Here is a 27,878-nt window from a genome sequence, read left to right as displayed (position 1 = left end):
TGGAATACAATACAAGTGAATCACATAGATCATAAAGGCTTATAGTTTGCCCTGCCTGAGATGTAGATATGGTTCTATCCTGGCTTAGCAGATCCATAACTTCTATAAACAGAGCCTTGAAGGTAAAAGGTAAAAATGTTTTGCTGCATCCAGCTTCACCGGGTACTGAAGATAGATTTAAGTCTTGCTCATTTTTAAAATATTATTGAAAATGCTCCGGTCTGTAATATCAGGAGATGGGCAATTTTAAGGAATAATTAAGGTATCTCCCTATCTGTTATATATAGCACACATAGCACCAGAACAAAGTACATGCACAGTACAAAAACAAGCAAACCTTTTTTGCATGCCATTTGTTTTCCAGCTCTGTGCCAGCACTACACTGCTTACTACCGGCTTCCCTCGTAAAGTGACATAATCATCTGTTAAATCTCCATTAAAGTTGCCACAAAGGCCACAGACTTTGTTCTGGAGTCTCTCACTGATGGTAATTTTGATGATGTTGAATCCGTTGTAGTGAATCTGAATATCAGGGCTTGTGTCAATCACTAAGAATCCCTCCATGCTGTATATCTTCGTGGACAGTCCAGTAACAAATGGGACTGTTACTTGTGTTCCATTTACCTATAATGATACCAAAAAGATTCAATGAATTTTCAAAGTTACACATTTTATTACGCTATCATGTCAGCATGTAGACATAAAATAAGACCTATCCACAAAGCCAATGTGTGAAAACTGTATTGTGTTGTCTTTGCTTTGAAAAGGAGTCCTGCAAGTCTTTATCCTGTCTTGGTATTTTCTTTTGGTGCATCTCCATTTTACAATGTACTTTTTCTATGTAGAGGCCTAAATTGAAGTCTCTGGGTGTCTGCACCCACTGTAGCCATGGCTCAGCTTCTAATACAGGTGATCAATACTGATTTGTGTCAAGTTTTTGAAAAAAATCGATTAAACCAGCAAATTCAATTTGTTATTTGCACCAATTGCCAAAAACATACTCATTGCAATTTTACACACTGTAGATGACTGAATGAGCCAGAGAAGGCTCACATGATCTCAGTCGGGGCCAACTGGCTCCTCCAAAACGCCGTGGAGCTATTACACCACATGGTATAGCACAGCCAATAAGAAGGGTCTATGGCAGACTGTATAAAAGTGGAGACAGGGAATGGAGCAGCCATTTGATAATGAATCTGGATAGTGAGAGGTTTCACAGCTCCCAGCTTTGCAATAGAGATAGGTAGAGAAAGCCATAAAACAGTGAATAAACTGTACAGATACTGTATAGTTTTACTTTTATCCAATGGGTGAAAAAAAAATCAGAAGTTTGTAAAAAAATTGCGCTTTTGTTGCCATTTTCCAATACCCGTAGGGTTTTCGTTTTTCGGGATCAGGGGCTCAGTGACAGCTTATTTTTTGCATCTTGAGCTGACATATTTAATTATACAATTTTTGGGTAGATGTGATGTTTTTATCACCTGTTTTTGTATTTTAAAGGCAATGTTGCAGCAACCAAAAAGACCATAATTCTGGGTTTTGATTTTTTTTTTGCTAAGCTGTGTACCAATCAGAAATAGTTGATTTTATATTGTGCTAGATTGGGCATTTCTGAACGTGGTGATACCAAATAAATGCATTCTCTTTTTATTGTTTTAGATTGAATAGGGCAAAAGGGGGTGATTTGAACTTTTAAGGTTTTTTTCATATTTTTTTTAAACCTTTTTTTTACATTTTTTATTGATTTTACTAGTCCTCTTAGAGGACGTAATGACTGCAGTGTCCCATTGCTTGTGCTCATCAGAGTGATGCTTCAGTATCGCTCTGAACAGCAGAAATGCTGCTTTCATGTGAGTGACGGCGTTCTGCTGGTCTTCCCAGGAAGCATGTCATGACAGCAACAGGGGTCATCAGCTAACCCTCTGCTGTCATGAGAACCCATTGGCGCCCCGTGATCGCTTCACTGTGACGCTGATGACGGTGGGGAACAGCACCTGTTAACTGAACATGTCGGCTGATCAGATCAGCCAACATGTGCAGGAAAGATTCTGGCTGGCCGTGTGAGCCCACATCAAAGGGAGGGAAGTGACCTAGGACGTATATACTATTAGCCTCAGCCCCCTGATGACGTATATATACGTCCTATTTCGTTAAGGGGTTAAAAGGGACCTGTCACTTGCTTAAAAAACCCCTCAGTTAAATAACTTGTAAACATCCCTGAGGTCGCCTGATTCTGCTGATCTTTTCCGTTTTGTGCTGTGTCACTCCAATGAAGAGATATTCACATTTGTTTCTTGTGGCGTGCAATATGTGAAATCTCTGCTTGAAGACCGAGTAGGCGTTTCTTCAGAGTCCACTCTGGGGGCGTGCACTTTCACACCTCCATCTACCAATCACAGAGAAGACTGAAGAAACGCCCAGCTGGATTGCCAAGCAGAGATTTTACATATAGTCCTCCAAAGGAAAAAAATTCAATATTTTTGCAATGGAGCGACCCAGCACAAAACGGAAAAGAGTGGCAGAATCACGAGAGCGTGGAGATTTTTACAAGGCATTTAACGGAATTTTTTTTTTTAGCAAGTGACAGGTCCTCTTTAAGAATGAAAGTGTCTTAGTGAGTGCCTGTGAGAACAGGAGAAAAGTATAATAGCCGTGAGAGATCTTTGTGGAGAGTCTTCCAAATGTAGACAATGGGATAGTATAGTGTTTATCTACTCTATTCTTTGAAATTGGCAGCAGATTGCCTGTGGATTCCAGTATACAGGCCTCGGTACGGATCTTCTATGGGTTTAGCATTTGGATTTCAAAGGAGCCACAGGATTTTTACTTTTCTTATTGCCTATTCAATATTCTGACACTTATCCTTTTTGATTAGAATCTGTGTAATTTAATAGGGTAGAAAAGCCTTTCCTCCAGGACACCCAGCTTTTCTTCTCCATCACAATTCCAGTTAGGTCAGAATCCAGTGGAGCTGCTGGAATCACCACTATATAGCTCAACTGTTCAAAATCTCATTTCTCTTGGTTAATGCTGTTACTATCGCCAGTAAAATCTCATTAATATTTCTTAGAAAATGATTTGGGGTTCCATTAGCGTTTTGTAATTTGGCTTTTATGCAGCAGTCGTTTTTCTTTTTCTTGCAAATAAATTACAGTCTAGTAATGAATGGAGCGTGATCGCATTTGTTCTTAGGTAATAACTCTTTCAATGAGCCAGTAAAATGTCACATTCTAAAAGCAGCTTCCACTTAAAGAGGTTATCCACTAATTTTACATTGATGGCCCATCCTTAGGATACGTTATCAATGTCTAATCGGCGAGGTCAAACACCCTGCACCCCCACCGATCAGCTGCTCTCGGTCCCGGCGGCGGTAGCAGGCAGCCGGAAATGCTCAGTTCCGGTGCTACTCCGTCTTCTGACAGTGGCCTCAGCTGGGTACTGCATATCTGCCTGCTATTCAGATCAATAAAAGGCAGATATGCAGTATCTGGACGCGGACACTATCAGAAGACGTAGCAGCTCTGGAACTGAGCATTTCCGGATGCCTGTTGCCACCACCGGGACCAAGAACAGCTGATCGACAGGGGTGCAGGGTGTCGGACCCCGGCCAATCAAAAATTGATAACCTTTCCTAAGAATAGGCCATCAATGTAAAAGTAGGGGACAACCACTTTAATGTCTGGGCATCAAGTATTGATGAACTATCCTATTGAGGATGGTCCAAAACCAGGCACCCATATGATCATCCGTTATTAGTAGATATGGCAGATCAACTTCAATTCAAGAGAGTTGATCCAATGGAATAGGTCATCAATATTAGATGCATCTACCTCTAAGTTATCCATATATTAAAAGGGCAGTCATCGAAAAAAAAATAAGAATCAATGGCCCATCTACTAAATTAAAAAACTATCCATATTTATGTATTATCCATTTAAAAAAACAAAAACAAACCCAAAAAAAACCAGAATCCCACAAGATAAAAAGAATCCTGGATATGTTAAATGCCCTTAGCTGATCCCAAAGACTCATGGGGATAAGATTTAAAAGTCATTTGAACTGATAATAATATGAAAACAATTATACACATAACACAGTACATCTGTATAATATAATAAAATGCACAAAAATAAAAAAATATGGAGCAAAATACATAATTTTAATAAATAACTACTAGATCATTTTTTAAGTTTACACTGTGTGCAGAACTATTAGCCAAATTAGTATTTTGATCACATGATACTTTTTATACATGTTGTCCTACTCCAAGCTGTATAGGCTTGAGAGCCAACTATCAATTAAGTAAATCGGGTGATGTGCATCTCTGTAATGAGGAGGGGTGTGGTGTATTGACATCAACACCCTGTATAAGGTGTACTTAATTATTCGGCAACGTCCTTTCCTTTGGCAAAATGGGTCAGAAGAGAGATTTGACGGGCTCTGAAAAGTCCAGAATTGTGAGATGTCTTGCAGAGGGATGCAGCAGTCTTGAAATTGCCAAACTTTTGAAGCGTGATCACCAAACAATAAAGCGTTACATGGCAAATAGCCAACAGGGTCGCAAGAAGCGTGTTGGGCAAAAAAGGCGCAAAATAACTGCCCATGAATTGAGGAAAATCAAGCATGAAGCTGCCAAGATGCCATTTTGGCCATATTTCAGAGCTGCAACATTACTGGAGTATCAAAAAGCAAAAGGTGTGCCATACTAAGGGACATGGCCAAGGTAATGAAGGCTGAAAAACGACCACCTTTGAACAAGAAACATAAGAAAACATTAAGACTGGGCCAAGAAATATCTTAAGACTGATTTTTAAAAGGTTTTATGGACTGATGAAATGAGAGTAACTCTTGATGGGCCAGATGGATGAGCCAGAGGCTGGATCAATGGCAAGGTGGAGGTGGGGTACTGGTATGGGCTGGTATCATCAAAGATGAACTTGTGGGACCTTTTCGGGTTGAGGATGGAGTGAAGCTCAACTCCCAGACCTACTGCCAGTTTCTGGAAGACAACTTCTTCAAGCAGTGGTACAGGAAGAAGTCAGTATCGTTCAAGAAAAACATGATATTCATGCAGGACAATGCTCCATCACATGCATCCAACTACTCCACAGCATGGCTGGCCAGTAAAGGTCTAAAAGATGAAAAAATAATGACATGGCCCCCTTGTTCACCTGATCTGAACCCCATAGAGAACCTGTGGTCCCTCATAAAAAGTGAGATCTACAAGGAGGGAAAACAGTACCCTTCTCGGATCAGTGTCTGGAGGCTGTGGTGGCTGCTGCACGCAATGTTGATCGTAAACAGATCAAGCAACTGACAGAATCTATGGATGGTAGTCCATAAAGAAAGTGTCATCATAAAGAAAGGTGGCTATATTGGTCACTATTTTTTTGGGGTTTTGGTTTTTCATGTCAGAAATGTTTATTTCTAAATGTTGTGCAGTTATATTGGTTTACCTGGTGAAAATAAACAAGTGAGATGTGAATCTATTTGGTTTTTATTAAGTTGCCTAATAATTCTGTACAGTAATAGTTACCAGCACAAACACATATCCTCCTAAGATAGCCAAATCTAAAAAAAACCACTCCAACTTCCAAAAATATTAAGCTTTGGATATTTATGAGTCTTTTGGGTTGATTGAGAACATAGTTGTTTATCAATAAGAAAAAAAATCCTCTAAAATACAACTTGCCTAATAATTCTGCACACGGTGTATATCAATACTGATGATCCAGCGTTGATTAAATTGATTACCCATCTGAAGGATAGGCCAATATTGGATGCCCAGACAACCCCTTTAAGTCATCCATGTATTACATGGACAATTAGTTATGTATATGGGGGGCATGTAAAAGCATTTTTTCAGGTGAAATATCAAGCCAAAATCAGTTTATCACCATGACAGCCATAATAAGACAATGTTGTCAGTAATGAGACAACCTTTTTAAAGGGTTCTCCAATAATATGATAAAATGACCCCCATTATATAACCCAAACAGCAGCCCATCCTAGTCACATGTCAGGATGAGATGCAGTCTGAAGAAACATAGCCCCCAAGACCTTGATCTCAACTGATAGAAGATCAGTATGGTCAGCACACACACCTCTGGGAGCTACTGGAGACGGGCTGTGACATCAGAAGAAATAAATAATCTAATCAGCTCACTGAGCACACAGGATTTTGTCTCCAGCCTCAGTCCTAAGGGCTGGTTCACACTAAGCAACAGCGACAACGAGGTCGCTGTTACGTCACCATTTTCTGTGACGTAACAGCGACCTTGTAAGTCGCTGTTATGATCGCTGCTTAGCTGTCAAACACAGCAGCCGAAGCAGCGATCATAACCGCGAGAGCAGGGAGCCGCGCACACTGCTTAGCGCTGGCTCCTTGCTCTCCTAGCTACAGTAAACATCAGGTTAATTAACCCGATGTGTACTGCAGCTACATGTGCAGAGAGCAGGGAGCCGCGCACACTGCTTAGCGCTGGCTCCCTGCTCTCCTAGCTACAGTACACATCGGGTTAATTAACCCGATGTGTACTGCAGCTACTTGTGCAGAGAGCCGGAGCCGGCAGCACAGGCAGCGTGAGAGCTGCGGAGGCTGGTAACTAAGGTAAATATCGGGTAACCACCTTGGTTACCCGATGTTTACCCTGGTTACAGCTTACCGCAGCTGCCAGATGCCGGCTCCTGCTCCCTGCTCGCTTCATTTCGTCGCTCTCTCGCTGTCACACACAGCGATCTGTGTGTCACAGCGGGAGAGCGCCTTTGAAGAAAACGAACTAGGGCTGTGTGTAACGAGCAGCGATCTCGCAGCAGGGGCCAGATCGCTGCTCAGTGTCACACACAGCGTGATCGCTAATGAGGTCACTGTTGCGTCACCAAAACCGTGCCGTAGCAGGGATTTCGGTAGCGATCTCGCTATGTGTGAAGCACCCCTAAGTGCTCAGTCAGCTGAGGAAAAGATTTATTTCTCCTCCTGTCACACATTTCTCTGGCAGCTTCGGTATGTGTACTTACAATACAGCTCCCGTCAGTCGACACGCAGGTCTCAGGAGCTGTGTTTCTTCAGACTGCAGCCTGTTTTGATACTTAAATAAGATGGACTGCTGTTTGAATTATGTGATGGGGCCTTTTTATTGCAACACTTTAAAAAAAATGAAGATAAAATGAACCAAATAAAATTATAGTTTGGTGGGCAGACCTCCAAAAAGACAGCTGGTTTCTTGCATTGTGGCGCTCTAGTACAACCACTGTGCACAACCATTAATTGATTGAATAAGGTAAACCTCAAGAACTAATAACAAAACATTTGTAATGAATGGCAAAACCCGTTACCTTGACAGTATTGCGGTCATTAATCAGGATTTGCTCTTCGTTAATGTAAAAATAAACTGGAGAGATGACAGTCAAGTTCGGTGAAGACCATTTGTCAAAATTAATAATCAGCTGGAAGGAAATATCTGGGAGCTTTTGGCAAATAGTAGACAGTACAAATGCGCAGTTTGCTGGAAAACGGAGAAAAGCTCCATCGAAGGTCCTGAAGACGCCACCACCTGCTGCAATGCAATAAGAGCTTTTTTTGCTAAAACAGCCTCGGACTCCATTTCTTAGGGCACATTCTTCATCTGACTTGCAGTGTCTTGGATCGCACTGGATGAGATTCCTTCCAAAGCATCGGCAGCGCCTCGTACAGTCGCTATTCCAGAATAATTGCTTAGGCTAAAAAATAACAATAAAACTAATTATGTCCCAAATATGTGATTTCTAACCTTAAAGCATGGATAAAAAAATGATGTATGCTTACTAGTGGAGTGATTACTTTTGTAGTTGGCCACTGCACTATTTTTTTGCAAATTAATTACTGTGGTTTTCAAAACTGTTGATGGCCTTCCGAATTTATCTTCTTCACGAATAGTGCATGGTTTCCACTAACATTAATGCTTAAGAACATTTCTGTTGGGGAATTAGGGCCTTTATGTCCTGCCTCATCCCAATCCAGCAACACCCAAACTCTCTCAGGAATGCCCCTAGCAATCCCGTAATACCAACTTTTGGGAGAGGTTCACACAATGCCTCAGTCTAGGACATTAGGATTATATCGCTAAATTCCCAGTAAATATGGGATAGTTGGAAAATAGGCCCTTGTAAAATATATATATATAAATATTACTGTAAGGCAGATATTTGTCACAGGATATGTACGGATTGAACAAAGGCTCCTAGGCTGACCCTAAAGCTGGGGCCCCTGCGCTGTCCCTTATCTCAAAAGGTAGGCTCGATGGTAGCCAGGTTCGAACCCCCACTGTGACCCTGTCTCCTGTCCGAGCCCTGATGCTACTCTCCCCCACCCAGGGAGCGGGACAGGAATCCAGAAACCAAAACCCCATAAATAGGCGGAAACAAGGATAAACAAAAACTGGCATTGATTTTTTGGTAACAATGCTCATTTCGAGTATATATTCTACCATCACCTTTAATACATTTTAATTTTTTATTCTATAAGTTTAATAAAGAAGTATAGCCTTACCTCATAGTATTTACCGTCAGCATAGCAGCCACAGTTATGAGGGAGAATGCAGCTTTTTCCATTCAGTACATAGCCAGGATCGCACTGACAGCCCTCCACACAGTAATGATTGCAGTCACTTTTAAGTCGAATAGCGGCACAGCGAGGCTGGCACACGCTCACACAGCTCTCATAGTGACTGTACGCCGGGCACGTCACAACTGCAGGTAAGATAGATAAGTTACAAAGTGTAAGGCCCTATTCACATTGCATTCATCCTGGGGTTCAGTGGTCTCATCAGGGTTTACACCCTGCAAAACAGGATTCAGACGTATGCGCCACCAGAGCAACTGAGTGTAATGGTGTAGGCAGGCGGACACCCAGACGTAGTATATTGCGGGTGTACATCTACCATAGGTGTACATGCGGGAAAATGGTGCACAACAGAGCACACAGTGATGTCTGTACCATTATAGTCAATGGCCCCATCAGCACATTTCTATTTGCGGGGATTCAGACATAAATTTTCCTCTAATTAATGCCTGAAACGATTGGTCTCATTTTTGGAGGAAAAATGTCTTTGTGTGATTTAGGCAAGGCGTGTAAAAGTGGTGTTAAAGAGGAAGAAGGATTAAGGTAATCTTTTTGTTTTTCATCTATTAAACCTAAATACAAACCCTCCTCTAAAATTCTCTCCAAAGATTTTTTGATACCTGCAGAGGGGTCGTACTCGACTTCCCTGTAGGTATCGCAATCTTGCAACATGTTTAGTACCTCCCTCTCATAAAGTCCTACATCCAAAACTACGACTGCTCCCCCCTTGTCAGAATTTTTTATGATACTATTAGAATTTTTACGTAAAGAAATAATTGCATCTTTCTCTGTTTTGGATAAATTTTGAACCATAGGTTCTTGTTGGTGAGAAAGAGCAGTTAATTCTTTTTCCACTATGTTCTGAAAGTCAGTCATTTGCTCACACCTGGAGGGGATAGGATAGAAAAACGTCCCTAATAAACTGCAGTTCAGACCATGTAGTTTATTTGATCTCCTGTACAATCTGCCAGTTGCAATATGTAGGGAGTACTTGTTGCCCACTCAGAAAGAGGATATCAGAACACATCTATGATGTGAATAATGCCACCACCAGAAAATTATCAGGTGCGTCTCAGCATTTCCGCGATGCACATGCTGGTAATTTTAAAGGCATGAAAGTCAATGCCATGGGTTTGAATAAAAGGAATGAACTTATGTTTGCATATTAAATCTGTTCATTATTATATATGTATATATGTGTCAAATTATTATATGAATTGTTTTACCTTAAGGGGTTAACTTTTTTGCAATTACTATGCTCTCTCTATCCATTTGACCACGTGTTTGGGTTAGCCCTTTTTAAACAGTCCTGTGACTAGATGGTTTAGAGACTGAATAAGAACTGGATGTTCGAAACGCGTCCTCTCTAATATGGGCTTTACTACCATAACATGGACTTTTTAACAATATGTGAATAAAGAATCTTCATTTTAAAGATGCAAGTTGCCTGGATTTCTGTGCTGGTGAATCCTCTCCTCATCATGTATATATACTGTGTATACACCTTTGACGATGCTCTTGAAAAGTACCTGAGATTTCTAAAATATATATATATATATATATATATGTGTATTGTATATGCAATAATTTTCTGGGAGAAACACTTCATTCTCTGGAACAATTTCAGGGGTGCCAACACTTTTGGCCATAACTGTACACAGTATATCCCAAAAGTGAGTACACCTCTCACATTTTTGTAAGTGTTTTATTATATTTTTTCATGGGACAATACTGAAGATATGACAGTTTGATACAATGTACAGTAGTCAGTGTGCAGCTTGTATAATAGGGTAAATTTGGTGCCCTCTAAATAACTCAAGACGCAGCCATTAATGTCAAAATGGTTGAATACAAAACTGAGTACACCGGTAAGGGCACACTTGGGGGGGGTGGACAAATTGCTTAACACCTGCTGCTGCCCAGCAGCTTTGGTAGCTGTAGCTGCAGGCATTCAGCACTCTGGCGGCCGTGGCGCTGGCCAAGAGGTGAGCAGTGTCAGTCACTGACACCGCTGACCCCTCTCACTGCCTGCGTCCTGGCCGTCGCTTTCTCCCTTCACTCAATTGTATTCGTATCTACATGAATACAATGAATACAATTTCTGTGAGTGCTGCCTGCAAAGGAGATGTAATCAACACATTTCCCCTCTGGGAACACTAGCAGAACGCAGACTACTTCTGGCCTGCAACCCGCTGGAGAAGACGAAGGCAGTGGACGTCGGATGGCACAATACAGTGATGTCATCATGTCATTGCTGACTGTAAGAACATTACAAGAGAGATTGGTTGTTGAAACTGTACAAGAGGAGATGGCTGTTAGGACATCTTATGATATGGGGAACATTATACTGAGAATTGTGGGGGACATTACAACTGGGCTGTGAGAAACATTATATTGGGGGCTGTGGTGGACATTACGTTACCATGGCAAGGGGACAGTATGTAGATATACAGAGTGTAAGGAAAAACACTGGAGATTGGACAGCCATGGTATAAGCCGTGGTTCATATGGGTGGACAGTGTGCCAGTTATAGGTGATAATGGCAGTGGGGTGGATATAGGTCATTAAGGCGGACAGTGTGGAGGTCTCATATACCATAGAAGTCTTATTTAGGTCATAATATGGACACATATTGTTCTGCTGAGAGTATTTTAATAACACCCTTTTTTAAGGGCACCATGTGCTGCAGAAGACTGAAGAAGAGGGAATCTGTGCATGTGAAAAGTCATCATGGCATCTGTACAAGATGGATATGAAAAGAAAAAAACGACTCAATCAGAGAAGATGTCTTCAAAAAGGTGCCTGGATGTAAACGTTTACTTGTTGATGCTGACTACGTCTCATCAGAACTGTGGTTCCAGAATGGTCTGAAATGTGATAATTACTGATAACAACAACTCTCAGCATCTTCTTATCATTTTTAAGGACATACAGGGAGTTGTAGGTTAATGAGATACAAATGTATATTGGACTAACTTGACATTACAATTGATTGCTTTACTAAGCTTGGTGATGTATTCATGTACTTATGGTGGTTCTGGTAACATATCAATTTACTGTTGATAGTACTGTTGTTGTATGTATTTACTGATGGTGGTTCTCATGATGTATTCATGGATTGACTGAGGTTCTGATGATACAGTAATGTACTGATGATGGCTCTGGTAACGTGCACATGTACTCATGGTAAAAGTGTTGTATTTATTTATGGACGGTGGTCCTTGTGATGTATTCATGTTCTGATTGAAGTTCTGGTGATGTATTAATGCACTAATGGTGGATCTAGTGACCTATTTATTTACCGATTATGGTGCTGTACATATGAACTATTGATGGCTTTGGTATTCTATTTATGCACTGATAAATAAAGTTGATAAATAAATCACCATAACCATCATCATTACATCAATACATCACCAGGGCCATCAGTAGTACATGACTACCGCACCAGAAAGACCATTGCTACATGAATACATAATTAGAACCACTATCAGTACAGAAATACAACACAAAACCCACCAATAGTACATGAAAATGTCACCACAACCATCATAAGTATAGGAATATGGCACCAGAACCAACATCAGAACAGAAATACGGCACCAGAACCACCATCAGTTTTTTTGCAAACTGTATTTATCACACAACGATCATACAAACTGTCATATGTATCCCTAATACTATAATGAGGTCTAGTTGGTTTCCATTAGGGTATCTGCCAAATGCTGCACACCTTAATTGAAAGCAATTGGCTACTATTATAGTTAAGTCACACCAATTTCCATGACTGACCTTGAGAATGACATTATAATACTACAGATACCAGAAGGGCTGAGGTAAGAAGAGGTTCCTCACACTGCTGTTCCCTTGTATATCTGATCTAATACTAGAGATACCAGAAAGGCTGAGGTAAGAAGAGGCTACTCACACTACTGTCCACCCTATCTATCTGATCTAATATTGAAAATACCAGGGTGCTGAGGTAAGAAAAGGATGTTCACAATGCTGGCTATCTAACTTGTCTAACTGATCTAATACTGGAGATATCAGGGTTCTGAGATAAGAAGAGGCTGCTCACACTGCTGTCCACCCTGTCTAACTGGTCTAATACTGTAAATACCAGGGTGCTGATGTATGAAGAGTCAGCATACACTCCTGTGTACCATATCTTTCTGACTTTATACTGGAGATACCAGGGATGGTTATACTTACAGCAAGATGTGTGGTTCCTCCAACCAGTGACAGCAATTCCTTGTGTTTGGCATGTACTTGCGTAGTTCTGTAGCCAGCTACAAGCAGTTTCCACAGCACCTCCATCAATGCACGAGTCAAATAAGCAATTTTTGAAGAAAAATCTGGGATTTACTTTGCTATGGCACTTGGCAAATACCCCATTCCTGTTGGGAATAAAGCTGCAAAGCTGTTGCGCTTTCCAGAATCCATCCACCTTTGTGCAGGTAGGACATCTATCGCCACAACCAACCTGGCAAAAGGTATCTCTTTTCACCCAACTGTGACCAAACTCATTGACATTCATACTTATGAAGCCACTAGACGTCTGCAGGTCATCTTCCATATTACCATTGTATCTTCCACAAAGGCCATATGTGCTGTTTTGCATGTAACGTGGAATTGTTACAGAAAGGAATGTCTTCCAGTCATATACAACTTTTAAGCCAAATTCAGTTTCAATAACAATATGGAAACCAAAGGCAAAAATATTAACTTTTCCATGACTTAACCTCAGAGGCAAATACAGCCTTTCATTATTTACCTGTCAAGGGAAGGGCATATAAGTAGGTTAGTGACTTTAGAGTAGGGTGACATTGGAAAGAAAGGTTAATAAAACACAAAACCAAAGTTATAAATCCAATAATATCAATTTTGTCAATTTTATGACACAAACCAATGCAAAACCATTGAAATAACATCGTGGTATAACAGAGTCAAGCTAATCGACACCCTTTCCAAGTATGTATGTATGTAGTGTTTTATTTCTTTGGTGATTTGCTTTCTGAAAAATGTCACTTTTCACCAGTCAATGGACAGTTATTTTGGTGCTGGAATAACTATTTGGATTGTTTTATACACCACACAACCATAATTTTAAAACCACTTGCCTAATCATACAGCTAATGCTGGGGCGGTTATATTAGGAATGGATTAGACTTTAATTTCCAGTTCATTCCACAGATGCTCATTAAAATCTGAAGAATTGCAAGGTTAATTCATTACTGCAAATGGACATGTTTTTGGCCTCCTGGGAAGAATTTCTCACATGTGGAGGGAGCTCAGGAGCTGAGATCAATCCGCAAGTACTGGCAAAAGTAAATAACCAGCATCTGTCTCTAATGGCCACAGACGATGGTAACTTAAGCCTGCTTTACACCATACGATCCAGCATACGATATCGTATGCGATCATACCCGTCCCCATCGTATGTGTGGCACGTTCAATTTGTTGAACGTGTCGCACAAACGAGTAACCCCCGTCACACGTACTTACCCATCCATACGACCTCGATGTGGGCGGCGAACATCCACTTCATGGAGTGGGAGGGACGTTCGGCGTCACATCAATGTCACGCGGCAGCCGGCCAATAGAAACGGAGGGGCGGAGATGAGCGGGACGTAAACATCCTGCCTACCTCCTTCCTTCCGCATTGCCGGTGGGAGCCGCAGGACGCAGGTAAGCTGCAGTTCATCATTCCCGGGGTGTCACACGGAGCGATGTGTGCTACCCCGGGTACGATGAATAACCTGACGTTCAATTTTTAGGAATTGAACGACGTGCATGCGATGAACGTTTTACCGTTCAATCGCAATCGCACGTAGCTGTTACATGCTACAATGTAACTTACGATGCCGGATGTGCGTCACTTACGACGTGACCCCGCCGACACATCGTAAGATATATTGTAGCGTGTAAAGCACCCTTTACAGCAGTTAATCATGTAAATGCCGCTGTCAATCTCTTAATTGTGTGCTTCATGCGCTGTGAGGATTTTCTGATGCCGGGAGTGGCGGTCATCTGACAGCAGGTATGTAATTTGCATATATGCGGTCACGTGCCGACTAGATGCAGTCAACCTTGCTCAATGCAGGTGATGTAGGCAAGGCCAGATACATCTAGTTGGAATGTGGACGGAAGTATGCAGGTCACATACTTGCAACTAAATGTCCGCCCGCTCCTGGAGGAAAAAAACAACCCTCACAGACCGTAGTGCACAGGCTGTGAGGATTCACAAGTCTGCAGTCACTTAGAATTACTGCAGACTTGTACCCAAAGTCCAGACAACGCCTTTAAAAGTTAGGGTTCATCAGCCTAGGTTCACTGCGGTTCACCAGACCAAGCCACCTACTTCTATTGCTCCAGTTGTGATGCTTATGTGTCCATTGTAGGAGCTTTTGACATTATTCAGGACTCATTGGCATAGCATATGTGGCTATGCAGGCTCATAGCTGTAATGGACTGGAGGGTCTGTCAATTTTTATTATAGCCAGCATTAACCATTCATTTATTAGTTGGGCTAGCCTTCTCTCCTACTTAACTCAATGAGCCTTGATTGTCTATAGCCTCATTGCCTATGAAGCAGGCTAAATCAACCTCTTCCCTGATTAAACCCGGATATAGTTTGGCACAGGCCAGAGTATACACCAGGGATTATCTGTCTTAGGCCAAACTATACCCCAGGGTGTAAAATAGCCTAGGCCAAACTATACCCCGCATGGCCAGAATATACCCATCTAATGTGGAACCTGGGTATAGTCGGCCCAGACCACAGTATGCCCTGAGGGATAAACTCTATGCACGGGGGTGTAAAATAGTTCAGTGCTTACACTGACCTGACAGTCCTATCAGTGTATAGTTAATGCTTACCCACTTGTCAAAGCTTGTCAAAAATGTTTTACCATAAATCCCAAAATCAGCAAGGAAGCTCCACCACTCAATAGTATACCAGTGCCTGGAAAAGTATGGAGCTCACTCTGGATTGATATGGTCGGTCATCTTCTGAGAACATCATATTATAGCAACAAATATATAGTAGCTAAAGTCTATGTGCATGGAGTTTTAAGATTTAAAGGGAACCGGTCACCACTTTTTTGGCGTATAAGCTGCGGCCACCACCACTGGGCTCTTATATATAGCATTCTAACACGCTGTATATAAGAGCCCAGGCCTCTGTGAGAACATAAAAAACACTTTATAATACTTACCTAACGGTCGCGTGGTTGGCCATATGGGCGTCTCCGTTGTCCGGAGCTGATACCGCCTCTTTCGGCCAGCTTCGTCCTCTTTCTGAAGCCTGTGTGCATGATGCGTCTACGTCATACACACTCGCCGGTCCTGTGCAGGCGCACTACAATACTTTGATATGCCCTGCTCAGGGCAGATCAAAGTGCGCCTGCTCAGGATCTGAATGCCGGTAAGTGTGGATGACGTAGAGAAGGAGAACAAAGATGGCCAAAAGAGGCGGCAACGGCACCGGAGACGGAGACGCCCATATGGCCAACCGCGCGATCGTTAGGTAAGTATTATAAAATGTTTTTTATGTTCTCACAACGGCCTGGGCTCTTATATACAGCATGTTAGTGTGACGCCCTAGCCTGTCAGGTCGTCACAAGGGGGCTGTGCAACCTGCCCTTCTGCATAGTACCTGCTTCTCCTTGGTTACGGGTCCTGTCTCTTTGGTGTTGCTAAGAACAGGTATACAAAAATCCTGAGGAACACTCTGCACCACACCCACCAGACATCCATTGGGCAGCCTGAGGGGAATAGGGCTGCCCAGATGGTGGGATGGTAGTAGGAGGGCCAGAAGTCTCAGTGAGAGAGTAGAGAGCGTTTGAGCGCAGCATTGAAAGTGAAAGGTCACGCTGCGGAGCTGGGCTCCTGTACCCGTCCTAGGTGCCAGACGTTTGCCTGGCCTGGAAGGAGCTGGAATCCCGGTCTCAGGGGGTAGTGGCAAGGGGCACGGTACTGCCATGGAGGGCAGTTCGGCGGCCTTGTACTACAACCGGGCAGGTGCCAGGGCACGACGGGGTACGTGGACCCTAGGCTGTGAAGTAGCTTCACGCAGCCCAGTAATTTACCCGACGAGGACGGAGTCTTCACGAGCCGTTCTCCACCCGCTCCAAAATCGGGGTACTAGCACAACAAGGGGGATAGGACTTCCCAAAACCGTCCAGAAAATCCCAAGTGTGAACCCTGAGAGCAAGCTCACTCCATTAGCCACACGGGTGAGCGGGACCTGAGTAGTTTCAGGCAAAAGGGATTCACAAAGAGTAAACACAGTGCCAAGGGACAAGGCGTCAGACCAACCAGCAACGTCAAAAGAGCACGGACCCAGCGTGCTCCAACAACATCTGCAGGGCATTCAGGACTTTGGTTTACCCGTTGTCGGTGTCAGAATTTCTGGACTGTGTGAGTACGTCCTCCTGACAGGTCCCCATCCCGCCACTACCGAGCCCCGGGACACCTTCCCCCTGCCCATGGAGGGGTTAACATCACAAGCTACCATCCGATCGCTCCCGGGCGCTCCCCCCTAAATGCAGCAGCGGTGGTATCCAACATCACCATGACCCGTGGGTGGCGTCACAAACTTTATTTTTATACCCCTTGTAAATACCCCCCTTTTTCATTTTGAGAGGCCGCGCGACCCCGCCTCTGGTCTGGAGACCCCTCGAGCCACTGCGGATCCGGATCTGAGCAGCCTGTCGGCTGTCGCGGGGGTGTCACACCTCAATGCTGTATATAAGAGCCCGGTGGTGGTGGCCACAGCTTTTATGCCAAAAAGTGGTGACAGGTTCCCTTTAAGTCAGTTATCTTTCTCAATTAACTTACCAGACAAAGCTGAATCCCCAATAAAATGTTGAAAAATTAAATAATCCATGTGTACATCACTCAGTGATACTGATGGGGGTATATTATGGCCTGAGAAGTATATATTTTGACCAAGCCAATTTATACCCCGGAATATAATCTAGCATAGGCCACTTTAACTCCAGGTATAGTCTGGACTGTTACACCGGTTGACTAGTTGTCCTATCATGAGCCACTTTTGGAAGGTACTAACCACCCTACATCAAGAAAATGAGAAATAACCTGCCGTTTTGGAAATGCCCTGACTTTGTCATCTAGCCATTAGATCTTGACCCTTGTCTTAGTCACGAAGACCCTTACATTTGCCTATTTCTCCTGCTTCTAACAAAACAACATTAGGGACAGACTGAAAATTTGCTGTTTAATATTCCCTACTCTTTGACTAGTGTCATTGCGCACTAGTTAATAAATATTATTAACATACGTTATCTGCCATTGGTTTTTAATGTTACAGATGAATGAAGTAAGGCAAAAGTCCCCTACCTGTAGCTAGGGAGCAACATGTGGCTCACGGGCCCATGATGTGTGGCTTGCGGCTGTCTGTCAGCTTGGTATATAAGCACCAGGGCTAGCAAACAGCTATCAAGAGCAGGTAACCAGTTTGTGACTTTTGTGAGTAGCGCCACATATATATGGGGTAAAGCAGGAACCCTTGGATCTTGGTATACGACCTCGGTATGATTTAAGTAGAAGAGCTTTGGCTGTCATTATACCGATAGTGGGGACTGGGTGCCACTATGGTGAAGATGACAAGAGCTGAATGTGGCTCACAACCCACTCTCAGAGCTGTATATGGCTCTCGAACCTCTCTTAGAGCTGAATGTAGCTCACGACCCTCTCTCAGAGCTGAATGTGACTCACGACCATCTCTCAGAGCTGAATGTGGTTCTAGCCCCTCTCTTCAAGCTGAATGTGGCTCACGACCCTCTCTCAGAGTTCAATGTGGCTCACGACCCTCTCTCAGAGATGAATGTGGCTCATAACCCTCTCTCAGAGCTGAATGAGGCTTTAGACCCTCTCTTGGAGCTAAATGTGCTCACGACCCGCTCTCAGAGCTGAATGTGGCTCATGACCCTCTCTCAGAGCTCAATGTGGCTTTAGACCCTCTCTTAGAGCTGAATGTGGCTCACACCCCTCTCTCAGAGCTGAATGTGGCTCACGACCCTCTCTCAGAGCTGAATGTGGCTCATGACCCTCTCTCAGAGCTGAATGTGGCTCACAACCCTTTTTCAAAGCTGAGTGTGGCTCTCAAAGTCTGAAAGCTTGGGGATCTCTGGTGTAGGAGTTCAGTTAAGCTGAGCTATAATTGGATCAACAGAAGATAAGTAATGAAAAGCAATTACAAAGTTCTTAAGCTTTCTTAAAGTTCTTAAAACATAAATTTCACTTACCAGGACAGTGTGTTTGTATGCACGGTAGATGACAATATTAAAATTGTAAACTTCTACCTCCACTTGCTTTACCCAAAGTGCAAGAGAAGCGTCTCTGTCCTCGTTCTTCGCAGTCACTGTAAACCTTGGAACAGTATCTGCTTTAGAATTAGTAACTGTAGTGCAAAGAATTAAAGAGCAGCTGCTCTGGAAATCGAATGGAAGGCCATCGAATGTTAGGTAATGTCCATATCCTGAGACGATGCATGATGCATCTGTACGGGGCTGGCAATAAAACAGTCCATTATCTTCCATACAGTACTCTTCATCCTTACAGGGCATAGACTCACAGTAAACACTGTTGTCTGACCCATTACAGTAACAAAGGGATTTACAATCTAGGTCAATCCAGAAAGTCTCGTTAGTTGACACTTGGCGGCCATCAAAGTTACAGCCACATTCACTTCTTGGAACACAGCGAGTACCCAGTAAAGCAAACCCCTCATCACACTGGCATCCTTCTGTGCAGCTGTCCGAACAGACCGGGCCTGTGGCTAACGTTTCACAAGTTTCTGAGCAGGTAATGCATTCTTCAAAATGGCTGTTTTCAGGGCACATGAGAGCTGAAACATTGAAACAAATAAAATGAAGGATAATATCATGTATCTCTCTAAAATAATGGTGACTCTTCTACGATGATTATAACCAAGACAGATTTTAGCAGTTTTTAAGATGGAATGATGGGGAAGAAGTGACTCATAAATGGAAGAACATTTTCTGTTAAGATATATTATAAACTTTCTTATATTCACTAATACTAAATTTGTTGAAATGACAAACACTGTTTAACTTTTAATGCAAGTGTGTAAGTAGCCTGTTCAGAGAAGAGGAGGACAAGAATTCAAGGACACCCATTGGAAGTAATAATCCTAGAAGTCAATATCGACCCTTTAAGGAAACTTACCACAAGACTAAGGGTACCTTCACACTTTAGCGATGCAGCAGCGATCCGACCAGCGATATGACCTGGTCAGGATCGCTGCTGCATCGCTACATGGTCGCTGGTGAGCTGTCAAACAGGCAGATCTCACCAGCGACCAGTGAACAGCCCCCAGCCAGCAGCGACGTGCAAGCGACGCTGCGCTTGCACGGAGCCGGCGTCTGGAAGCTGCGGACACTGGTAACTAAGGTAAACATCGGGTATGGTTACCCGATGTTTACATTAGTTACCAGCGCACACCGCTTAGCTGTGTGTGCAGGGAGCAGGGAGCCGCGCACACTGAGCGCTGGCTCCTTGCACTCATGTCTACAGTACACATCGGGTTAATTAACCCGATGTGTAATGCAGCTACATGTGCAGAGAGCAGGGAGCCGCGCACACTGCTTAGCGCTGGCTCCTTGCTCTCCTAGCTACAGTACACATCGGGTTAATTAACCCGATGTGTACAGCAGCTACATGTGCAGAGAGCCGGAGCCGGCAGCACAGGCAGCGTGAGAGCTGCGGAGGCTGGTAACTAAGGTAAATATCGGGGAACCACCTTGGTTACCCGATGTTTATCTTAGTTACCAGCCTCCGCAGCTGCCAGATGCCGGCTCCTGCTCCCTGCTCGCTTCATTTGTCGCTCTCTCGCTGTCACACACAGCGATCTGTGTGTCACAGCGGGAGAGCGCCTTTGAAGAAAACGAACCAGGGCTGTGTGTAACGAGCAGCGATCTCGCAGCAGGGGCCAGATCGCTGCTCAGTGTCACACACAGCGAGATCGCTAATGAGGTCACTGCTGCGTCACAAAAAGCGTGACTCAGCAGCGATCTCGGCAGCGAGCTCGCTGTGTGTGAAGCACCCCTTAGGATAAGAAGCCAAACTAGTATCTCAATTTTTTGACATATATTTTGGGATGTTGGCCCTTTGTCAGTGCAAATCAGAACTGATTTAGCTGGCTGAGAGACCTCTGAATGGAAGTCTACGGGGCAACGTTTCTCCTTGTGTCGAGCAACAAGTTGCATAGGGAGACTAATAGGCCATACAATGCTGCCCTGGGAATTTAAATATGCAATTAGTCTCTTAAGAGAGGAAGAGGAAAGAAACTCTAGTGCCACAAATCCTAAAAGGCAACGTCGATCTTTTAAAGGGACTTGTCACATGACTTAGGATAACAAGCAGAACCAGAAACTACATTTGCATACACATGTTTGGGGGGTTTTGCCCTTCATCAGTGCAGGAGAACCAATTTTGTCAGGTGAAAGTCTAGTAAGTTGCATGTCTGCTTTAAAGGGAATATATCATTAGAAAATGACGTACCATTTAAATTAAGTTTATTGGCTAAATGTATTTTTAAACATCTTTGGTAATGTTTATTTTATATTTCATATCACCATCTGTATTAAGAATAATATGAAATTGTGTAGTTTTCACATTGGCCACTGAGACAAATTTAGACTCATACTATCTGTTTTTTTCAGCAATCAACATGTACATTTGCAGCAATAGACTCACTCAGACCCTACAGTTTGTATCGCATGGGTATTTGCAAAGGTTGTTGTGAAGGTAGAGGCATCAGGGTCAGCTGTGACATCGCCTATTATAAATAGTGGATCCTGTGTTATCCACTGTGTATAGATGTGTGACTTATTATTGCAATACTGTCTGTAATGATAATGAGACTTCTGAAAAGATCAGGAAGTGTTAGTGTAAATGAGCCCCAGTGACTAGTTTGAAACTTGTAAGATTTCTATTTTTTTTATCATACCGATTATGACATAAATCTTATATAAACAATTTTCTAACAATACATTTCCTTTAAGACCCAGCTATAATCAATAGAAGAAAGTCAACACTAATGAGCATTGTTACCAACCTATTTTTTTATTTTTTTCTGTACAACTTATCCACAAATCGTGGACAGCCAACATATTTTATGGACCCACTGGAAAACCCTAATGAATTACTAATATTTTAAACCATATATGTCTATTACAGTGTTCACTGTGAACTTTAAAATGATAATAACTATAGGCATTATAAACTGTACAAGCTATTTCATCATCACATTTATTATATCAGAAAAAAGTGCTATATTTTTATGTACTGTCGGATCGGGGCAGAGCTGAAGATGCTAGCCACAGTCCCGCCCCACTGCTCGACCCCACAGTCCAGCCCCACAGTCCTGCCCTATAATCTTCACCCCACAGTCCCACCCCATAGTTATGTCCGACAGTCAAGCCTCATAGTCCTGACCCATAGCCCCTCCCCAACAGTCCCCCCCATAGTCCCATCCAATACTCTCGCCCCACAGTCTTGCCCTATAGTCTTCACCCCACAGTCCCACCTCATAGTTCTGCCCGACAGTCAGGCCTCATAGTCCTGACCCATAGTCCCTCCCCAACAGTCCCTCCCCATAGTCCCATCCAACACTCTCGCCCCACAGTCTTGCGCTATAGTCATGCTCCATAGTCTCACCCAACAGTGCTGCCCCATAGTCTCACTCAACAGTCCTGCCCTATAGTGTTAGCCCAACAGTCTCGATCCATAGCCTTGCCCAACAGTCCTACCCCATAGTTCCCGCCCTACAATCCCACCCCATAGTCTTGCTCTATAGTTTTGACCCACAGTCCTGACCCATAGTCCCGCCTCACAGTCCCACCACATAGTCCTACCCAACAGTGCCGCCCCACAGTCCAACCCCATAGTTCCACCCAACAGTCCTGCCCCATAGCCTGCCCCATAGTCCCATCTCACAGCCCCATCCCATAGTCCCACCTAACAATCCTACTCCACAGTCCCACCCCATAGTCTGCCCCAATGCATTAACAGCTTAGGAATCCAAAATGTCTAATGCTGATCAAACAACCACCATGATGCCAATTTCTTATGCATTGAATCAGTATAGCAGCGCCATTACGGCCATATCTTTAGGTTTACATACATAATCCTGATGACAGTTTCTCTTTAAATAAGGACCCTATTCAAATAAAGACAATTTTTATTGTAGTTAACCACTAACATAGCTAAAAATATTTTTTTTTCCTTTTCAAAATTGTCCAAAGCCCTTAGGGGCACTTTGCTCACTACGACACCGCAAGCCGATGCTGCGATGCCGTGCGCGATAGTCCCCGCCCCCATCGCAGCTGCGTTATCATGGTGATAGCTGCCGTAGCAAACATTATCGCTACGGCAGCTTCACATGCACTCACCTGCCCTGCGACGTCGCCTGCCGGCGAACCGCCTCCTAATTGAAGGGGCGTGTCATGCTGCATCATAGCGACGTCACACGGCAGGCGGCCAATAGAAGCGGAGGGGCGGAGATGAGCGGGATGTAAACATCCCGCCCACCTCCTTCCTTCCGCATAGCCGGCTTGAGCCGCAGGATGCAGGTAGGAGATGTTCCTCGCTCCTGCGGCTTCACACACAGCAATGTGTGCTGCCGAAGGAACGAGGAACATCGTAACATCGGTATTTCCCAATTAATGGAAATGACCGACGCTACACCAATGATATGATTACCATGCTTTTGCGCTCATTAATCGTATCATAAAGGATTTACACACTACGATGTTGAGAGCGACGCCAGATGTGCGTCACTTTCGATTTGACCCCACCGACATCACACCTGCGATGTCGTAGTGTGCAAAGTGCCCCTTAAAGTACTTTCACTCATGATCAAACACATTTATATAAACTAAGATATTAAAACGAAAATGATATGGACTTACGGCAGAAACTCCTACTTCTCCACTGGCCAACATCTACGGCAGCGTTTTGGCAAGCCATGGCATAACGGCTGACTGAGTCACAAAGTTCTGTTTGGTTTCCTCCGCTTTGGCACAAACGAAATAAACAAGTCCTATAATAAGCCGATACATTAACCACAGCATGGCAATCCAGAAAAGAGCTATTGCTGGGATCATTAATTATTCCACACTTGGAGCGGCTTTTGTAATACTTGAGCAGCTCGGAATCATTATTACATGCCTTCAGCAAATCTCCACATTCTCCATTGCAGATCTCATCAAATGTGGTCCAGCTTTCTAAGAACACTGCCACATTGTCAGTACATTTACCATTTGGGAAGCAGAATTCATCTTCGCTGTTTCCGTTGAAGTAACCACACAGTCCTCCGGTACAGTTGTAGTAAAAGGTGGAGAGGGTTATGTGAAGCAGACCCTGGTCTGAATACTGGATTCTCACCAGTCCTTCAGACTCAATTACTGTTCCATTTTTGTTACGATACATTTCCAGCTCACCAGATGGCAGATAATAGGGAAGCTCAACTTGAAATCCATTAAGCTAGAACATAAAAGAAGCACTTGTTAACATGAGGCACAGCGCAAAGATGGTAGAAAGGTAAAAGGTACCATGTGTAATGTGAGCGAGGTATAGTGTTTTATCAAAAACCACCTATAGCAATATTTCATATAGTTAAAAAGGTTGTCTGGGGGAAGACTTTCTTTTTCTAAAAATACTGCTCCTTTTCCAGTGCTCTCTCGTCCATCACTGGTCTTCATGATGTAACTAGAGTTCGATGGGCCCTGGTGCAAAATTTGGATCTGGGCCCCCATACCTGTATGTTGGTCAGATGTATGTATATGTATACATTTAGCTTTCTAAATCCTAGAAAGACATATGAGTTGCCCTCCCCCCATTATGTAGTAATGTCCCCCATCCTGCTCTAATGTACCCCATCTTGGGCTCCTTCCTGGTAAATATACCCCCCACCATGGTAAATGTCTCCCATCCTGAGCAACTTCCTGGTAAATATGTCCCCCACCCTTGTATATATGTTCTCCGATGTGGTATATATGCCCCCCATCCTGGAATATCTTCTATCCTAGTAAATATGTCCTTTATTCTGGTATATATGTGGCGCCCTGGACAAGCCAGGGGCCACAGATAACAACACCCTACACACCCCACACTCCCGGTCAGGCACGCCGAAGTCAGACAGAAACCCTTGTTGCCTTCCTCCAGGGGCTGATGTTCACACCAGGGGGTAGGCCAGGCGGTTGGCCCCGCCCACCGAGGAGTTCACAGTCCTGGAGGCGGGAAAAGTAAGGCAGATCAGTTTGGAAGTGAAAGTGGCAGGAGGAAAGTGGTAGTAGAGCAGACTGAAGTTGGTCCGGGTGTGTGGCCCGGACGGATCAGCAAGGTTGGCAGACGGTGGTGACCGTCTGCAGGAGTGGCCTATTGGAGCTAAACGTAAGGACCGTGGACGGGCGGTGGCCCGGCGGTACCGGACCGGTACGCAAAGAGAAGCCAGCACCATCCGGCAGGGGCTTACAAACCCCAGCAAGGCTAGGAGTCACCGTGAATTTGCCAAATCCGTTAGCGAAGGGATCCTCCTGGGTTTCCCAGCAGCCAAGTTCCGACGGAAGGCAACCGTCCAACCGAGAGAGGGAAACACAGTCACCGCCAAGGCTAAAGTTCCCAGGGCCAGAGCCTGCGGGCAAAAGGGGCTCCTTCAGCAACCATCCAAGCTGGGGAGCGGGTTACCGGTGGGAACCCATTGGAACCGTTACACTACATAGGTGCAGGGAAAGGCAGTCACCATCAACCTGCTGGGAGAAACAACACCGCAGCCGTCTGTGGGACCCGTCCATCCAGCCATGTGTTTTACCGAGAACTGTGTCCTCATCATTGGCTGAGTGAGTACCACCGTGCCGTGCGGCACAGCGTTGCCCCCGCGACCCTGCACCTCACCAGACCCCGTAACCCGCCTGCCATCCATCCCTACCCCATCACCGGGCCCCGGGACAACCAACCCCCTACCCACGGAGGGGAGAACTAACATCCAGGCTGCTCCCTGTCATCGCTCCCGGGAACCCCATCCAGAGCAGCGGTGGTGTCACCAATATCACCACAACCGTGGGTGGCGTCACGGACAATAACCAAATCCCCACAATCCAATCCCCACCCTTTTCACTCACGGGCGAGGAGCGCCGCTCGAGTCCCCGGGATCCGGCCCACCGCTCGAGCCACCACCGATTAGCCACAGCTGATGCAGCAGCAGTAGCCGGACCCGAGCAGTGGGAGAGCGCAGCGTCCCCTCCTCCACCCGCGACATATACTGTCCTCCTCCCGGGTCACTCATGCTATATACTGTCACGCTCCTGGTCTATACGTTCCTCTTCTTGGACTCTCCTGGTATATATTGTCCCCCTCTTGGTATATACTGTCCACCTCCTGGTATATATTCCTTTCCTGGGCCCCTTCTTGTATATACTGTCCCATTCCTAATATATACACTGTACTCACCCTCCACGGGTCTCACATTGCACGGCGATGCATTTCAGCTGGATGTATGCCCTTGAACACACATCCAGCTGAAGCAGGTGCTTGGGCCAGTGGGCCCCTGCAACCCCAGGCCCAGTTGCGGTGGCAATCCCTGCGACCATGATCGTTCCATCTCTGACTGGCCATTGCTTCTTGCTACAGCAATGATGTCCCATCCCAGTGACGTGTATCTGTTGGAGTCAACCATTGGCTCTAGTGGATCACTGCTGTAGCCATTGATTGACTGCAGCAGACAAATCTGATTGGACATCACCACTGCAGCCTGAAGCAGAGACCATTAAGGGACCAAAGAGCATCAGAGTGGAAATATCAGGGAGAGGAATTTATGAAGAGAGTATTGCTTTTTTCAACAAATTTCCATCATTTTGGAAAAAATATAATTCCGCAAACAACACCTTTAACATTATACTAAGAGGTAATAATATATACTGAAAATGAAATTATTTCTATAGTCTGTGTGGTGTTTAAAATCTCGAAGTAATCAGTGTTGCAAATGGACTGTGTCCCATATTTCCTGTTTATCTTTCCTTCTAAAGATGAGTTTAAAGAGAACTTATCCGGTCCCCTATGGCTGCCAACCCAGCAACATTCATACCTGTATGCCCAAATTCCCTCCCTAACCAGCCTTGTATAACACTTTGCACGATTATGAATGTTTAAAAATAAGTTATAAACCTCGCTGTCCCTATGTTAATTAGACCTGTGACTAGTCACAAAGGCATTAGATCCTGGACTCGTCAGCCCTCTTTCTGTGTTATCACGCCCTTGTGAGCCGCGCGCATAAGCAAGATTTCTACCAGCTGCGGTGATACCAGCTCATGGAAATCATTCTATCACACCCACAGGAACGTGACAACATGGAAAGATGGCCGACTAGCTTGGGAAAACAACGCCACTTTGACTAGTCAAGACCCTAACTTGCATACGAAAAGCGGAGGTACAGTCACATGAAAAACTTTGGGCACCCCTATTAATGTTAACCTTTTTTCTTTATAACAATTTGCGTTTTTGCAACAGCTATTTCAGTTTCATATATCTAATAACTGATGGACTGAGTAATATTTCTGGATTGAAATGAGGTTTATTGTACTAACAGAAAATGTGCAATCCGCATTTAAACAAAATTTGACCGGTGCAAAAGTATGGACACCCTTATCAATTTCTTGATTTGAACATTCCTGACTACTTTTTACTCACTTACTAAAGCACTAAATTGGTTTTGTAACCTCATTGAGCTTTGAACTTCATAGGCAGGTGTATCCAATCATGAGAAAAGGTATTTAAGGTGGCCACTTGCAAGTTGTTCTCCTATTTGAATCTCCTATGAAGAGTGGCATCATGGGCTCCTCAAAACAACTCTCAAATGATCTGAAAACAAAGATTATTCAACATAGTTGTTCAGGGGAAGGATACAAAAAGTTGTCTCAGAGATTTAAACTGTCAGTTTCCACTGTGAGGAACATAGTAAGGAAATGGAAGAACACAGGTACAGTTCTTGTTAAGCCCAGAAGTGGCAGGCCAAGAAAAATATCAGAAAGGCAGAGAAGAAGAATGGTGAGAACAGTCAAGGACAATCCACAGACCACCTCCAAAGACCTGCAGCTTCATCTTGCTGCAGATGGTGTCAATGTGCATCGGTCAATAACACAGCGCACGTTGCACAAGGAGAAGCTGTATGGGAGAGTGATGCGAAAAAAGCCGTTTCTGCAAGCACGCCACAAACAGAGTCGCCTGAGGTATG

The 27,878-nt window shown here is 44.1% G+C and overlaps 1 protein-coding gene across 1 annotated transcript in view; it reads right to left on the bottom strand.

Moving 5' to 3' along the window:
- The window catches only part of TECTA (tectorin alpha), a 188,032-nt gene that overhangs the window by 35,852 nt on the left and 124,302 nt on the right, over positions 1-27,878 (bottom strand). The window contains exons 9-13 of the mRNA XM_075327274.1: positions 23,560-24,133; positions 18,871-19,472; positions 13,083-13,373; positions 7,336-7,719; positions 338-624 (exon numbers count right to left, since the gene is read on the bottom strand). Of these exons, the coding sequence (XP_075183389.1) occupies positions 338-624; positions 7,336-7,719; positions 13,083-13,373; positions 18,871-19,472; positions 23,560-24,133 (2,138 nt within the window). The remainder of the gene's footprint in view (positions 1-337; positions 625-7,335; positions 7,720-13,082; positions 13,374-18,870; positions 19,473-23,559; positions 24,134-27,878) is intronic.

Source organism: Anomaloglossus baeobatrachus, chromosome 11 (genome assembly GCF_048569485.1).
Source record: "Anomaloglossus baeobatrachus isolate aAnoBae1 chromosome 11, aAnoBae1.hap1, whole genome shotgun sequence".
In the NCBI taxonomy this organism is placed as follows: Eukaryota; Metazoa; Chordata; class Amphibia; order Anura; family Aromobatidae; genus Anomaloglossus; species Anomaloglossus baeobatrachus.
Note: the sequence above shows the minus strand (reverse complement) of the source record. Positions and strands in the feature narration are given on the sequence as shown.